Here is a 17,756-nt window from a genome sequence, read left to right as displayed (position 1 = left end):
ACAAGCGTTAATTGCTAACTAACAATAGGGAGAGGACTACCTGTCGCGTGAACGACAAAAAACTTTTCAAACAAAGCTCTCGTGGACAATAGACGTTAACTGCCCACTTTTGACTTAAGAGCCGAAAATAATTATACCTTTGCATAACAACACTTTATTGCCGTATAATCAACAGGACACTAATACTTCCTATCAGGTAAGAATAGGGCGTTGCAGAGCCATAAAGATATTTAAGCAAGCGGTATAACTCAGGTCTCAATAGTCATGAATAATAGGAACAGCGCGGAGGATTGCTACAATTGTGCTGTCACTTCACGTCGAGTGCGCATTATGCAGATTCAGTTACATTAAAACGAGTTTCTAGTTAGTGGAGGGCCCACACACGTGCAGCAATCCTACGCCGCCGCCGATGCGACGACCGACGCCGAGATCATTGACTCGCGATTTGCAGGTGTCGCGGTCGCGACCCAATGGTGGCGGGCCTGCGCTCGCGCTCCTCGCCAACGCACCCGCGCCCGCGCACCTCCGCACCTCCGCTCCGCCGCAGCCAGGGTGACGTCACCGCACCGACCAATACTACCTCCATACGGACAACGGCGCCGGCGCATACATTCAATGATTCTATTAACATTTTTCCAATGTCTGTGTTTAAAATCACGTCTACTTTGTTCATAGCGCCTTCAATGTTATACCTTCTTTGTATAACGCAATACAGTGTTACTACAGCTGCGTGAGGTGAGACTAATATAAACTGACTTGTACTTAAGTACCTAAGTATATCGAAATGTCGATGTAGCTACATTTTATAAAAGAACTTTAACTGACTGCCGCCATTAAAACACCAATACTTTTCTAAACACATGCTGCAGAGAATCTTGCAAGATACCAACAAACAGCGGAATGCAATGCGATAAACACTATTGGACGATCACTGACTAAGTTGCACACATCCAAACCTAAAGAAATGTTATGGTCTTTCCTTTCCTGACGAGCATCCTTAGGAAGCTGTAGGCACGATGCACTCGTCCCTCTATGTAAGGCCAGCACCAAAGCAAAGCTATGTTGCTTTTTGTTTCTAACTCCGCAAGGAAAGTTGACATCGCCTTAAATCAAGGGAGCTCGTTATTAAAAGAAATCACTGCCTACCATCGCCCATTCCGTCCTCCATATTTGGTCTGAAAATGTACATTTTTATGTTAGCTGTATGGGTAAAAGGAATAAGAATCTCTTATGGATGCAGGTGAACAGAAGCAACCGCTCCGAGTTTACGTAATGAGGAACTTGTGCTCCTTAAACGTTCCGTAAAAACGTATGAATGTTCAGCATCGACATTCTCCCTTATAATTTGTTTACATTAAACCGATCCATACATACGCCAGTATTCGGGGAAAAAGCTGTAGTAATCAATCAAAGCTTTTTGCAAGCCCAAACGTGATGCTGACGTGAAATTTATTGACATCGATCATATGGATATAGCGGTTGGAGAAAAACATTTTCGGGCACGCGGCATTCTTGGTCCCATTTTATTTTCTTTTGTTTCAATATGACACTGATATTTATGGCTAGAATAAAAGAATATGATTCTTGTTCTAGTAAACAAATAAAATGGTGATAGATAGTGTACCGGGCGGTGCAGCGGTGACGAGTGCAGGTCAGTGGTAGCGGTGGCAGGGTTATCTGCAGCGGCAGGCCGGCGCCGGCTTATCAACCTGCTGCATGCTGCCACATACTGCGACCATTAGTCACCACAACACCCGGCGATGCCTTCTGACATCATCTCCACTGCCACTTACCATCAAGACATGTTAAGTACAAACGTATAGGTAACATGTGTATAACTTGTTAGATATCGACAATTAGTAGAATTTTCCTTATACAGCTTTTAACAAAGAAATTATCTAAGCTAAGTCTAAGAATCAGAAACTATGAAAATTCCATGACTCAAATGGAAGTAAAATAATAACGCTTAAACTTGCTTCTCTGGAAAAAAATGTTCTCTCTTTGGAACATTTACATAACCTGTTTTTTACAGTTTTTGTATTTCGCTGAATAATTCAGATTACCAAACCAATTTCAAATACAATACATTCAAGTCTCGAAATACAATAAATAATTTAATATGAAAACATTTTAATATTGACAAAAACAGTCACCCTTGTGAATGGCTTATCTTAACCTAATAAAAATTCCGAAACAACCCAGAAAATTATAATGACCAAAATGACTAGTCAAAAATTCCGTCAAGATCGAGTCGATGTTCAGATTCTGAGCTCTGAAGGTGTAACAAATGCTTTGTTTATCCTATACCTAACAGATAAATTAATTTTAATTGGTTGCTGAAGATTATTTTCATAAAATGTATAATGTCTGTCCCACAAAATCTTTAAAAAACAAAGTCAGTATTCCATCACGAAAAAAATTGTTTTTTTTTTTGTATATCAATTAAACTTTTATGACATTAATTAGACAGTTTCAAGCGTAACGAAATTTTGACAAAATAAAATTGTAAAGTTGCCAACTAGTACTAAAGAATTAGATCTCATGTATTAATGTCACGGCAATCAATAATGTCCAGAGATCTCTAAAAGTTGTCTTATTAACAAATCTTGGGAAACTTGACGTTTAAAGGTCTTTTAAAACACAAGAAAAAAACACAAACGTTTCTTCAATACAAAAATGCACCTGAGAATGAAGGCGGGACCACTTGACTAATATTTCGATTATTACAAATCACCGTGAAATGTGGGATTCAACCGTGTTCGTATACATTGCTGGGTTACATGTCATCTCAGGATTTAAACGTGAGAGAAATGGGTCGATAGAAGTTAAACAAGGTAAAGTTCTCTCAAAAATCAGTGTGGAACACGTGTGAGCGTCGCAGGTAGTGGTTAATAATTCGTTTAGTCCAGAGGTAGCGGGTACGTTTTTTGGTCGGCGGGCCACACAGGTGCACTCACCTTCTAATTTACTATTCCTGATACCGACGCCCGACGCCCGCCGCCCCGGCCCATGGGACACAGACGTGTTTAATGCTCCTTTGTGCCCACACTCCGATGCACTCTCGTCTCGTAATCTCACAGATTTTATTTCGATATTATTCATAGTTATTTAAGTCCTCATACTTAATGGAATATTCAAATGAGATCACGTAAATCGTTAAGTCACTGCATAACTTCAATCACTTCGACAAAATTCAATCTGTGTTGCGTTGCATGGCAGGTAAATCTGTTTGTTACATCACTGGTTGTATGGAAATCATGGCGTTAGCAAGTCTTGTCATGTGACCAGCGTTTAGATCTAAATATAAGGTCATTAGTGGACATTACCCGGCCATATTAGACATGTAATGACCACGCAAATGCACGTAATTAGTCCAATCGCGTACATCCTCAGCTACGCCAGTAATGTTTGTTATTCAAGCAACACCTGTTTCCTCTAATTTTGTATTTCCAAGTATATCTCGTTTAGCTTAATTGAGACATAGATAACTGGCAATCAAGTTTATTACAAGTGGCCCAATTAAAAACTTAAAACGATATATAAGTTAATTAATTAAAAGTTAAGTAAGATGCTCATAATTAATATATTGGTATCGAAGGTACTGGAAGCATTTAAATTACATTTCGAATGATCGTTAGGAATTCTTTCTACTGAGTAACTGCTACCACCTACAGGCATTATCAAGATAATGTAATAATTTCTTCTGTTAATTGTCCGGCTTCGATTTGGTTACGGGCTACGGAAATATGGACTATGTAGGTATACATTAATTATAAGAATTACAATACATTACCAATAAATCTCTTCCATTGAAGATTTTTTGATTTCATTACTGAAAACTTTACTGTTCATAGATTTTTGTGTCCTTAATTTAAAACGTTAGTTTTACAAATAAATAAATATAGTAAAAAGTCGTGTTACATAGCTATAGCTAATATCTAGTTCAAGAGATAAGTGGTAATCGCGAACAAATTGAATGTCTAGCCACGTCACGAATAAACGATCAGTAAAACCAAGTGATTTGGTAGCAGCAGGACTCAGTAGATATTGTACAATCACACGGAAATCACGATTTCTACTGAAATTGATACCTTGTTTAATTGTTGATGGAGAAATAGAACTAACTATATGTACATACATAGATATACATTGTTGACAGTTTATAGTTGTAAGTATTACTTACTAAAGTTAAAGGTTGACTGGTTGACTGAACTAATTAAGATCTGTACCCTTAGTATGAGTTCGCTTTACGTTTAAAGTAATCGAAAAGAGAGTGCGTTCGGCGCTCTGATTGGCCAGCTCGATTAAACCAACCAATCAAAACGCCGAACGCGCTCTCGTTTAAACGAAAAGCAAACTCGTACTAAGGGTACTGTACAGAAATATAATACGTAGACAGATAGTTGGTCGTAAACTAACAGGATAAAATCAAGGCGAGTGTCCAACTCATTAAGCAATCAAATAAATCGTATCACGTACCCGGCGGAAGCGTTTATTGGTCCTCGCTGCTAACGTACGAACATGTCGAGTAAGCAATAAACTAAGCAGGCGCCATCTTGGATTCGAATTGTCACCGATTGTCGGTGCAGCGAGTGCTGGGAGGTCCATCCGGCGCCGGCCATTTGCATCGGACGAGCACGGAATCGATGATATGCAATCAAACTCATACTATATGCCGATGCCTTTCCTTGATTTTAAAATAGGTGCGCGAGTACGTGCTTAGAGAGTCTCACAGGTACATACGAGTATGAACACAATATTACCACTTTCTTAGAAGGTTAAGTAAATGGTTGTAGAAATTGACCACCAGTAACTATTTTCCGCGGCTTATGGAATCACAATCTCATTTCTCTCTACAATTTCGTTAGTACTCGTTAATGAAATAGCTTGTATGTAAAGCTAGAACAAGTGCAGCATCAGCGACAGGTGGCCACGCACGTGCCGCCTTGAATAAAACGCAATGAATGTCAAATGTGTTCGGAAAACTGCACACTATGCACTTTGCTAACCGCACTGCATATAAACAACCTTCCATAAAAAACGTAAAACACATTTCGCGTCGCCCTCGCGTGCACTTAAGTCTTTTTACGACAAACGAACACAAAGATACTTTCTGATTCCATATCATTAAGATATTTATTGCGCGATGGTGAGCACACCACCATCATTTAATTTTAGCAAGTATGGCTACGTCATAGAGCTCAGATTCGCGAAGCACGGAGCGCAACTTTGGCTTGAGGGTTAATTCGCCACCCTCTGTGAATGCCTGACTTTTCATTATCGAGATGTTTTATTAAAGTAGGGGCCGGTACGTCAGACAAGGGGAGCACTAGGGTTATCTCCTAAGTAAACAAACTTGGAGTCATATTGTCACAGAACAGGTGCACAGTTGATCCATAACATTATGTGATAAATATGTACTCGTATCTGACAGACTACATGAAAACAACTCTAATTTTGTATTTACATTCAGCTGTGCAGAAATTCTTTCTAGCAGCCAATAGCAACACTTTCTTTGTAGAAATAGAATGCTCGATGTCATCAAAAAATTCAAGTAGTTAACAGAAGATTTTAAAGATATTTAAATTGAAAAATTCGCAACCCTAAGCAGGATCCGCGCGATATATTGAGTTACCCGGCGGCGGGAGGTGTGGGTGGAATGTTTACACTGGGATTTAGGGCTGGCCCTGGCCATATTGCATTCCTATACGCAGCGCAGTGCCGCACGTCACTATCAACGTCAAATAAACTGGCTGATTGCGATCTATGCCTCACAGTGGAATTGTTCTGACGAAGCCCTCTTAAATTACTTTCGTAATACTAGACAAGTAAACTTAGTCAGAGAATACAAATGATATTTCTTGATGAATTATTTAACATTAGATTTCAGACATCTGATACCCGTAACTGTAACCAATTAACAATGTACAAATAGATGGACAAACTCGTAAGAATATCATTCAGATCCATTAGCTATCTTCCGTATTCAGTATGTGGTATTGATTGAAATATTGTAGCATACGACCTGAAATTTCAGGTGCGATTTTCAACGAATGTTATGTCTAACGGGCGTGTTGTGTAAGCACTTGGTCCGTACTCCGCGCTGGTGACACAAAGACGACGTCCAATCTATCAACAACCCGCCGACGTGTTCAATAAACAGTCGCTGTCATAATGGCTATAATTTCCTCGAAACTCTGTTTGACAAAACATTATAGACAAAGACAATGCCACGCGCCGTGTCCAAACAGCGCCGTGAGTCAGCCAGCCTGGCCGACTGTCCTACTGACTGACACCTCAGACTGCACGACTCTCCGAATTATCGAGCCAAACATATTACATATACCTATAGGACTGGCGCAGACGAGGCTTTGACTAAGCAAAGAATTTCGGCCTATCACTTCAAATGTTTGAAACTATAAATTGTATAGTGTGGATATATTTGATAGTGATGCCCTGTAAATATAGTATACACTCAACACACAACAACTTGGTACCTGGCAAACCAGACTAAATAAACTAGAGCTTAGCAGTTGCAGTGTGGCTCGGCGGCAATCTTAAGACAATCTTTTACACAAAGAGGATCTTAAAAGCAAATCTTTTATTGGCATAAAGTGCCGAGGGCGAGCGGCATCGGCGGCCATCGGCGGCCACTTCATCGGATAAAGTGTTCACGCCTTTTAAATTATTGGCCGCGATATCCGCGTGAGTGAGTTGTGGGGCTGCCAGGTTCACGGATTACATCCACTATCGGAACGTAGGCGGCGACGCGTATATTCTTATTTAAAGCCTATTGGAATCGGAGTCTATTGAGAAAATAAAGATACTTTCCTAGAAATAGTAAGAGCTGGAAAAAGCTCGTCGATTTTATGACTAGTCTTTTAAAATGTACAATGGTGAACGTAAATGCTCATGGCGTTTTCAAGAACTGTCATTCTTTCTATATGTTGAACATCATAGGTATTCCCTATTTAAACATCTATTAAAATCCGCCGACAGGCGACAATAAGTGACTTTAGATTTAGAATTACTGTTATCAAGTCATGTAAGTAAGCTAAGAAAGAGCTTATGATACAATTGACAATACTTAACAATAATTTCTATGTACAACTCCATTGTTCCCAATTCCCGTCCCAAAACCTCGACTTCAGGTGTCGCTCTCATTCAATAGGAAACGTACATGTTGCGACTTGTCCGAGCCTCCGCGGATAATGTTAAACCACATCTGCTGTTAAACTTATATGCATCGTTAATGTAATCATTCGGTATAAAGTGGCATATACATAGGTACTTGAGAAGAGTATGTAACTAAGTTTAAAATATATAAATATGGCTTACGAGGTTTGTCTCAAAAGATAAGAATGAGAGATGCTATCTACTAATATCAATTAGCATGTTGAAAAATTAATTTGCCACTGATGAATTTCTAAATGGTATTAACGATCACGATGGTAAAATTCTGTTCACAAACCACAAAACTAGTATTCCTTGTTGACGAAGTATCTATGTAGCTTCATTATTATAAGAAGTAATAGTTGCAAGATGTCCGTTGACACAATAAAGTATAAAGCCTTGAAGAGGTCCAACGGCCGAGGTCCCAAGCAAGTCAAAATACGACTTTATCTACCAGTTTTTATTTTTTCTCTTTATCTGAGTAGTGGTCGGTGGAGCACACGTGCACATCGCCGCCCGCGCGCCTGCGCAGATCGTGACCTGCGTCTGCGCCCCCGCCACGCACCTCACTTACCTCACCCGATTTAATTGTCTAACGACACTGAATATTGCTATAATTTTCATTTTAACACTTTCTTTGTCAAACATTACTTTTATTTTTATATTATTTTCTTTTGCCTGAATTCCTGAAAAAAACTCAGTTCAGAAAAAAAAAACACAAACAGACAGACAAAATAACTTTAGTATCTCATTCTCCACCTAAACAAGTTGTCTGTAAGTGCTAGTACCCACCAACAGGGATCGGGAATAACCACTGAACCGATCGTGTAGGTAGGCAAAGATGCGGCTTCTCAAAGTGAAACGAGTTGGAATACTCAGGTGCGCCCGCGCCGCGTCACGGCACAGATACATTGTGACGGCGCGCCGCCGCCGCAGCCAGAAAATAGAATTAAAAGACACTCCACAATGGACCAAAGCCCTTTGAAACCGAACACAAATACGTATTGGAATTTTAAATCCCAGCAAAATATACCTTAGCCTCAGGTGTTCTGAAGAATGGAGCCATACCTACCATTCGTTAGTTTATTGTTGAACATATTGATCTGGTTGAATGGGCATGATACGTTGTGTAAGTATTTACGTGTTGATGAATAGGTACAAATATTTGCAACTGGCGTCAGCTTGCATTGCACAGTTATAGTGTTAAGAATCTCCAACAAAGCGATTATGTGAAAGAAACAATCAATCGTTTGGAATAAATGCAGTTTAGGTACTGTTTCCTCTAAATAAATTTCAAAGTGTGCGGGGGAATTGCACAACTTGAATCCCCTTATTCCTTTCCATCATCGAACCACAAGACGATCGGCGATGCACCTCCGCTTTATGGTAGATATCCTACGCACGAAGCGCTTCGCTCAAGCTTCCTTGTGCGAACTGCTAGGGCTAATTTTGGGATCCAGGTTTCAAAATTTTGGAATTTTGTTATGGGCAGACATTCCCACCAGGTGAGATAGTGACCAAACGTCGATCAATCAAAACAAGAAAAATCTTTATCGTCACATTTCATAGTGCACTTCCAGTCCCCAGATGACAAAACCAGATTTAGGTATTTAAATATTAGGACAATAAATAAAAAATGTTGCAATGGCAAAGGAATTTGATTGCAGATCAAGTAGGTAATTAAAATATTATTCAAATTTATTGAGGTGTCGTAAAATTTCAGCCATTGTAGCTTGAATTCTGAAATTTTACTCGATTGTGGTATGGTTTGCTCCGCATTAAACGAGATTGAAGTAAAATTTTATTGGCGAAAAGTGAGAAATTTTCATCCACTACTAATTATGCCATGTAACTTACAGATCAGTGAAATTTTAATTAAAATCAATTAAAACGATAGCAAATAGGTACCAACCACTAACCTATATGTATTGCGTTTAGTACCGTATGTTTACTTTTTTATTCATTTTTATTTCATGCATTTCCAAGGGAGGATTTGATGAGTAGACTAAAATATTCTGCCATCTGTGTTGTATTATATAAAACTATGTTTATATAATTTGCTTCATAGATGGCCCTGCTATCGAACACTTTAAGCGACATCTATTATTCAATAGCAGAAATATATTTAATCTATTCAACACTAGATGGCAGTAAAAGATATTTTATATTTTTCGTAATGGTAACCCTGTCAATATAAAACTGAACGCTAAGAAGAAAATGCTTCTTTTTGATTGGTGGATCGAGCCGGTACGAAATGGCACGTTTGACAACCGCCATTTTGCCGACGCCTGGCTGGGGAACAGGCGCTCAAAATATTATAGTGAATATCAAGCCGCATTGCGGCAATCGGCTTATTTTTCTGAAAGGTATGTGTAAATTACCAGTTTACGGCGTTTATACTACTCATACGTCTCAATATTTATGTACTTTGCACTGGGTATCTCCACGGTTGATTCTATATCGATCGTGGTCGTTTAAAAGGTGCTATAATAACTAAGTTCACCCATTCGAAAACACAAGCCAGTCTCTGTTTTCGTCAGTTACGAGCTTAACATTGCAATTTATTCCAAAAATCGTATGTAAATACTACAAGTTTGACCATTGTGTTTACGAGTTCTCTTATTTCCAGGTGTAGGATAAGACAGTCAAAATGTATCTCTACAATTTGACTTTACAAGGCTCATCGTCTATCACACATGCCGTACACGGAAATTTCTCCGGTACCAAGCAGCAGGAGATAGTGATATCGCGTGGGAAGACGTTGGAGCTTCTCCGGCCGGACCCAAACACCGGCAAAGTGCATACGCTAATGAAGGTGGAAATATTCGGCGTTATCAGATCTATGATGTCATTTCGTCTCACCGGCGGCACTAAAGGTAAATGACCTTATTATTTACTTAACCTTTATTGGTAGGTACCTACCACGTGTGTGATTAGGCGGCAATAACCAAAAAAACTTAGTGGAGGTCGAATACAAAGCTATTTTCGTACATCGGTGTAGTTGTATTTATAGTTTGAGTGTTTAATTTATTGCATCGTCTTGCTCCATGCATTAATATAACACAATGTGCATGGGATAACTAGGTGCATAGACTATGGCCAATGCGTCGCTCTTTACAATCATAATGATTGTGGAGATGTATCGTTGTTGGTACATTCTTATGAATAACACTAACCTCATATTTATCAGTACTTAAAATGTATTATTTTGGATTCAGTCATCAAATAAATATTTTGTTTCAGATTATATTGTAATTGGGTCAGATTCTGGTCGCATTGTGATATTAGAGTATATTCCAAAGAAGAACATTCTTGAAAAAGTACACCAAGAGACATTTGGTAAATCAGGATGTCGCAGAATTGTACCTGGACAGTATTTGGCCATTGACCCTAAAGGCAGAGCTGTTATGATTGGTAAGAACTTTGTAACACATTTCAAATTTCCATGTGGTTCACCTAAAAGTGTGCACATGTTGTTTCTTTTTTCCATGATATTAATTATTGTTATTTTATAGGTGCAATTGAAAAGCAGAAGCTAGTATACATATTGAACAGAGATGCAGAAGCCAGACTTACAATTTCCTCTCCATTGGAGGCACACAAGTCAAACACATTGGTCTACCACATGGTTGGAGTTGATGTCGGCTTTGAAAATCCCATGTTTGCCTGCTTAGAAATTGATTATGAAGAAGCAGATGCTGATCCTTCAGGTAATTGACAAATCTATAATGCTTTTGTACTAGACTCGCACTATGATTATCTTGAGGTCCGTGTTTCCGACTGACAGTGACGCCAAATCCTCTTTGTATGAGTTTCAACCACATTATCAATTTATAACTTATATTTTTGAATGGAAGTGTAATAGTATATTATTTTACAGGTGAAGCAGCCCAAAAGACACAACAAACCCTCACATTCTATGAATTAGATTTAGGTTTGAACCATGTGGTCAGAAAATATTCCGAACCTCTTGAGGAGCATGCAAACTTCCTTATAACTGTGCCAGGAGGCAATGATGGTCCTTCTGGAGTACTTATTTGTTCAGAGAACTATCTTACATACAAGAATTTGGGAGACCAGCACGACATTCGATGTCCTATCCCTCGACGCCGAAATGATTTGGATGACCCAGAGAGAGGCATGATCTTTGTATGCTCAGCAACACATAAGACCAAATCAATGTTCTTCTTCCTGGCACAGACTGAACAGGGAGACATTTTCAAGATCACCATTGAGACAGATGAAGACATGGTCACTGAGATCAAGTTAAAGTACTTTGACACTGTTCCTGTGGCTACAGCTATGTGTGTGCTCAAGACTGGCTTCTTGTTTGTGGCGTGTGAATTTGGCAACCAGTAAGTATTGAATCTCTCAGTAATCATGCAGATTGTTACAATAAATGAGGGACATTCAGTGCTCTCTTTTGTACACTATCATGCTAGAGAAAGTCATCCCCGAACCAAGGTCCTCCCTTACTCTTATGGGGGAGAGCACACTGATGCGGGATGAACAAATTCTCATACTTACAAACCAATTGTTTCTTTACATGCTTCTTCTTTTTGGCAATTTACTAATAGCAATGTATTATTTCAGCTACCTGTACCAAATTGCTCACTTGGGTGATGAAGATGATGAGCCAGAGTTCAGTTCAGCTATGCCCTTGGAGGAAGGTGACACATTCTTCTTTGCTCCAAGACCACTGAGGAATCTGGTGCTAGTTGATGAATTGGATTCTCTATCACCCATATTAGGTAAGGAATGAAACAAACTTGTCTTTAAATTAGGACCTACAATAAGTTTCACAATGATGTTAATACTTAGCTCCGTGTTTCATCTGAAAAACATTGACGATTGCTTAACCAGATCTGAGATTCAAAAAAATTACAAAAGTTTTATCTTGTCTTGACTTTCCTCCAATAACCATTATTTTATTTTTAGCTTGTAAAGTCGCTGATTTGGCTGCAGAAGATACACCTCAAGTATATTTGGCTTGTGGTCGAGGACCAAGATCTTCACTAAGAGCACTTAGACATGGTTTAGAAGTAGCTGAGATGGCCGTCTCTGAGTTGCCTGGTTCACCTAATGCAGTATGGACTGTCAGAAGACACAAGGATGGTAAGGAACAACTTCTTATTTATATAAAAAAAATGTGATTTTCATATTTACAAGATTGTAACAAAATAGTAACTTCAAAGTCAAGAAAAGTAACTTCTGCCATTTAAAACAGCAGAAACAAGGAGCTTAATGATTATATCTATGGTCCGTGTTACCGACATACAGTGACGCTACAAATAACCATTTATGAATGCTCCTCTTTATAAACAAGTTACTAATAAAACCCTGGTTGTTTGTCATACATAAACACCAGTGGTTTTTCTTTTCAGAATCTACTTTCGGCCGATGAACAAATTGAGATGGTTTCAACAAACACTCGCAAGGTAGGCATCCACGGCTTCATAATACGCAACCGGAAGCTGACAACACAGGAAGACTGTTATACTATTTCACTAACTGTTAGGGCTAATTTTATCTTATATTTTTCTTTTGGTTGCAGAGGAGTATGATTCTTACATCATTGTGTCGTTCGTAAATGCCACGCTTGTGCTGTCTATCGGTGAAACGGTCGAAGAAGTCACAGACTCTGGGTTTCTGGGCACTACGCCTACGCTTAGCTGTCACGCGCTGGGGGCAGACGCACTCGTGCAAGTATATCCCGACGGCATCAGGCACATTCGAGCTGACAAACGTGTGAACGAATGGAAAGCACCAGGGAAAAAATCGATCGTGAAATGCGCAGTTAATCAGAGACAAGTAGTTATTGCTCTGACAGGAGGAGAATTAGTTTATTTTGAAATGGACCCTGTAAGTTTCATTCGCATTTATTGATGTTTTTTATACATTCACTTTTGTTTTTATTTTACCGACGTGTTTGCGTGGCCGTGCCTTCGGGTGTGGCCACGTGAGGGTGGTGCGTAGCTGCCCCATGCAGTGATAAGCCCACAACGTCGCAGAGCATGTCGCTCTCCCGCTTGCGGTAGAGAGCGGCACTCGGCATATTCCATAGCCAAGCTGGAGTCGTTCAGGCGATGAAGGCGGCAAAACCATGCCGTGGACATTCATACAATATCAATACATATTTTTTTCTGTAATTGTTATGGTTTCCATGTTCTAATTAGTTGTATAATTTCAGACTGGTCAACTAAATGAATATACAGAGAGGAAGAAATTGTCATCTGATGTATCTTGCATGGCACTGGGATCTGTGGCTACTGGTGAACAAAGAGCTTGGTTCTTAGCTGTTGGACTAAATGACAACACAGTCAGGATTATCTCTTTAGACCCATCGGTAAGAATCAATATTTATATTCAATGCTGCTTATACAAACAAATGTTTTAAATGATGATAAAAGGACACCATTGAATTTTTGTGATTACAACAACCCAAAAATGCGTTATTCTAAAACTACTGAGTTTTCCCATAAGACATACAGCACAATATTTCTTGTGACCAAAGAGTAACTTGAAAATAATATTTGTTTCAGGATTGTCTAGCCCCACGCTCTATGCAAGCTTTGCCGGCTGGCGCGGAGTCTTTGTGTATTGTGGAACAACCATTTGAGTCTGGTGCAAAGTCTGCCCTACAGCTAAACATCGGACTGAGCAACGGAGTACTATTGAGAACTACCCTGGACTCCGTTAGTGGTGACTTAGCTGATACTAGGACTAGGTATTTATATTTTTCACTTATTGTACAATGTAATGATTTGAAGGTGACTAATTGGCATGAGTTCTTGAGTGCCATTTCTATAGCAATTAAATTTTTAGTTCACCTTATCAACTTACCAATGATGAAAAAACCTATCGCTCCTTTTTAATCTGAGTTTTTGTGAGGATTAACTTAACCAGATCTGAGATTTACAACATTACTTAGATAGTATGTGAAATTAATTTTATTTTTCTAATAAAAGCATATTTCATACAACAGATACTTGGGGTCGAGGCCAGTGAAATTGTTCAAAGTACGCGTGCAGGCTGCCGAGGCAGTTTTGGCTGTTTCGTCAAGAACTTGGCTTGGCTACCACTACCAGAATCGGTTCCACCTCACCCCTCTGTCATATGAATGCTTGGAATATGCAGCTGGATTTAGTTCTGGTGAGTAATGAAAGATCACTAATCTAGTTAAAAAATTGGTGTATAGAACAATGTCTTACGAGATTTCATGCGTAATTTATCTGTCCTTGTAAATTAAATGTTGGTAACTTGATACCGACGTGTTTGCGTGGCCGTGCCTTCGGGCGTGGCCACGTGAGGGTGGTGCGTAGCTGCCCCATGCAGTGATAAGCCCACAACGTCGCAGAGCATGTCGCTCTCCCGCTTGCGGTAGAGAGCGGCACTCGGCATATTCCATAGCCAAGCTGGAGTCGTTCAGGCGATGAAGGCGGCAAAACCATGCCGTGGACACTCAAATATTATAAATAAAATGCCGTTAAGTCTTGTATATGGAGTATATTTAACTTTTCTTTCTCTCTTACAGAGCAATGTGCCGAAGGTATCGTCGCCATCTCCTCCAACACCCTCAGAATTTTGGCGCTAGAAAAGCTGGGTGCAGTCTTCAACCAGACATACTTGCCTCTTGAATACACACCCAGGAAATTCGTTATTAATTCAGATAACAACAACATAATCATCCTTGAGACTGATCACAATGCATATACAGAAGAAATGAAAAATCAGAGAAGGTAAATAAAATATCTATCAATTTAAAATATTGTAACTATTCTAATGATGACAAAAATACACACATCACCTAATTTTTTGAGGATACCCCTGCAGTACTGATTTTCTTATTAAAAACATTATACCTCTTCTTATTTGTTCCATTATTTAACCGATTGTGTTTATTCAGGGTCCAAATGGCGCAAGAAATGCGTGAAGCTGCTGCAGGTGGTGGTCCAGAGGAACAGCAACTTGCAAATGAAATGGCGGATGCTTTCCTATCTGACACTCTTCCTGAAAACATCTTCTCGTCGCCTAAAGCAGGAGCAGGTACTTACATATTTTTATGAAATTATATTACAGTAAGCCACATTCTCTGGGCAAGAGCAGTAAATGTCATTGAGCAAACTGACTCTAATCGGGTGTGGCGATAGTAAATTCCCAACGTTAATCCCAAATGATCTTACTATAAGACATTTGATTCAAGTGTGGGATACATTTTACCACAAAACATAATTTCTTCTTAACTTTGTTGAATATTATTCTATAACAATATTGTATTTTGACAGGCATGTGGGCTTCACAAATCCGCGTGGTAGACATGGGTGTCAGTGGTGGTCAACCGACCACGTTGTTCAAGTTACCACTGGAACAGAATGAGGCGGCGGTGTCCGGATGTATCGTGCGATGGGCCGCGCACGCCGAGCACGCACAGGCACACTTAGTCGTGGGAGTCGCTAAAGACATGATCTTGTCGCCGCGATCTTGCACGGAAGGCAGTTTACATGTCTATAAGGTAAGAATGATATTTAGATTTACATGTATTTAAACCATCCAATCAATATAGTTATATTGATTTTGTTTGTAATGTAATAAATTAAAACTAATTAAAATGTTACTTTCACAGATTTATGGCAACACGGGAAAACTAGAGCTTATCCACAAAACACCTGTAGATGAATACCCTGGAGCTCTGGCGCCATTCAACGGAAGACTGTTAGCAGGAGTAGGGCGAATGTTAAGACTGTACGACATCGGCAGGCGAAAGCTATTGCGCAAATGCGAAAACCGACACATTCCAAACCTTATAGCCGACATTAAGACTATTGGTCAAAGAATTTTCGCATCAGATGTACAGGAGTCCGTATTCTGTCTGAAATACAAAAAGAGGGAGAATCAGCTGATCATATTTGCGGACGATACTAATCCGCGATGGATCACAAACAGCTGTATACTGGACTACGATACAGTCGCCATGTCTGATAAATTTGGCAACGTAGCCGTGATGAGACTGCCACAATCTGTCACAGATGATGTTGATGAGGATCCTACTGGAAACAAAGCTCTCTGGGATAGAGGTGAGCACTAAAACTTTTCAGTTCAACTTTCCTAATGTTACGTTTGCATGATGAAACACAAATTATATACATGCTAGACTAATGAAAGTAATGATTATTTTTCCAATCTGATAAAACTCCAAAAATAGAAGCAACCTCACAACAACCAAATGTATTGTGACTAATTTACCGTATTTATTTCCCAGGTCTTCTGAACGGAGCTTCTCAGAAAGGTGACGTCGTTGTCAATTTCCACGTGGGGGAGACTGTTACGACGCTGCAGAGGGCTACTCTCATCCCTGGTGGATCTGAAGCCCTACTGTACGCAACCGTCAGCGGTTCCCTCGGCGTACTCCTTCCGTTTACCTCTCGAGAAGACCACGACTTCTTCCAGCATCTAGAAATGCACATGAGGAGTGAAAACCCGCCACTGTGTGGTCGGGATCACTTGTCATTTAGGAGTTATTATTACCCAGTAAAGGTGAGCTACAAACTATTTTAAACTTGTTAAATAGGAATAATTTTGTCTGGACTTGTTTGATATATTCATGATCCAGTTGTATTACCTAATGTAGGTAGGGTGTCCGCCAGTTAGTCAACAGTGTACTTCATTGAGAAGTGCCCTGTGTTACACTGTCGGTAGAGCACGGCGGGCGCGAGGCGGCGAGTGCGCTTGTCGTTATGACTGCGCCTCGTTGCTACCGTCCGTCGAGTTCCGGAGAGTTGGACGCGTTTCTAATGGCGCTACTATAGTTTTGGAACGGACATTCCTGCCATAAATTAATATTATCGTATTTTTTGCAAATATTGAAACTAATTTACGTTAAATTTTTACAGAATGTGATAGACGGAGATCTGTGCGAGCAGTTCAATTCGTTGGAGCCAGCTAAACAAAAGGCGATCGCTGGCGACTTGGAGAGAACGCCCGCTGAAGTATCCAAAAAGTTAGAAGACATTAGAACTAGATATGCGTTTTAAGTTATGGGGGTTTATTGTATTAATTTAGTATAAGGAATAAAACATAATATAAAAGTACAACTTTTATTTGTAAAATAGTACCCAATCCTTCACATACGCTATATGCTCACAGACATCATTATTTGAATTCAATGATGTATGAGTGATTTAATCCACTGAATATAAAAACAATTCACTAAAATACCTGTAAAATATCTTCATTTTTATCTTGTGAATTCAGAAGTTCTCCCTTCGAAAGGTCGCAAGTGCAACGACGGTAACAAGGGTTTGTCTAGCTAGGTGTTTTCTCCTAGATCCAGCACAAATATGTAGGTGTCCCCCTCACCTCACCTCTGTTTACCGTAATATTGTGTAAGAACACTTGTATAAAAGTGATAATCATTTATTATGCACTTGTGTACCGTTTGGTTGCAGTAAATTAAATATTACATAACATGTATATTAGGTACTGTATAACGTAGGGTAGTGTAAATGAATGTTATAATATATGCACATCACTTATTCACTCCGTTTTACCGTTACATATTTAATATATTTACTATCAGTCCTGAT

At 39.4% G+C, this 17,756-nt stretch overlaps 1 protein-coding gene across 2 annotated transcripts; it reads left to right on the top strand.

Moving 5' to 3' along the window:
- The first annotated feature begins 9,374 nt into the window (after nt 1–9,374).
- On the top strand, nt 9,375–17,258 carry LOC118272436 (splicing factor 3B subunit 3). 2 transcript variants are annotated; one of them, XM_035588952.2, is made up of 17 exons: nt 9,375–9,539; nt 9,803–10,049; nt 10,417–10,587; nt 10,689–10,883; nt 11,054–11,528; nt 11,767–11,924; nt 12,112–12,288; nt 12,728–13,035; nt 13,364–13,519; nt 13,716–13,900; nt 14,159–14,325; nt 14,708–14,912; nt 15,080–15,219; nt 15,459–15,685; nt 15,797–16,247; nt 16,433–16,707; nt 17,064–17,258. In XM_035588952.2, exons 2-17 carry the CDS (start codon nt 9,824–9,826, stop codon nt 17,202–17,204), a joined length of 3,657 nt encoding a protein of 1,218 aa, XP_035444845.1. In that variant the 5' UTR covers nt 9,375–9,539; nt 9,803–9,823; the 3' UTR covers nt 17,205–17,258. The 2 variants fall into 2 exon arrangements, with proteins under 2 accessions (XP_035444845.1, XP_035444846.1); XM_035588953.2 differs by lacking the exons at nt 13,364–13,519; nt 13,716–13,900; nt 14,159–14,325; ... (4 more) ...; nt 16,433–16,707; nt 17,064–17,258 and adding an exon at nt 12,558–12,611 and having other exon boundaries at nt 12,728–12,877.
- Nucleotides 17,259–17,756: the final 498 nt, after the last annotated feature.

This window comes from Spodoptera frugiperda, chromosome 4, assembly GCF_023101765.2.
Source record: "Spodoptera frugiperda isolate SF20-4 chromosome 4, AGI-APGP_CSIRO_Sfru_2.0, whole genome shotgun sequence".
Classification (NCBI taxonomy): Eukaryota; Metazoa; Arthropoda; class Insecta; order Lepidoptera; family Noctuidae; genus Spodoptera; species Spodoptera frugiperda.
The sequence above is the reverse complement of the archived record's forward strand: the minus strand, read 5'-3'. Positions and strand labels throughout refer to the sequence as shown.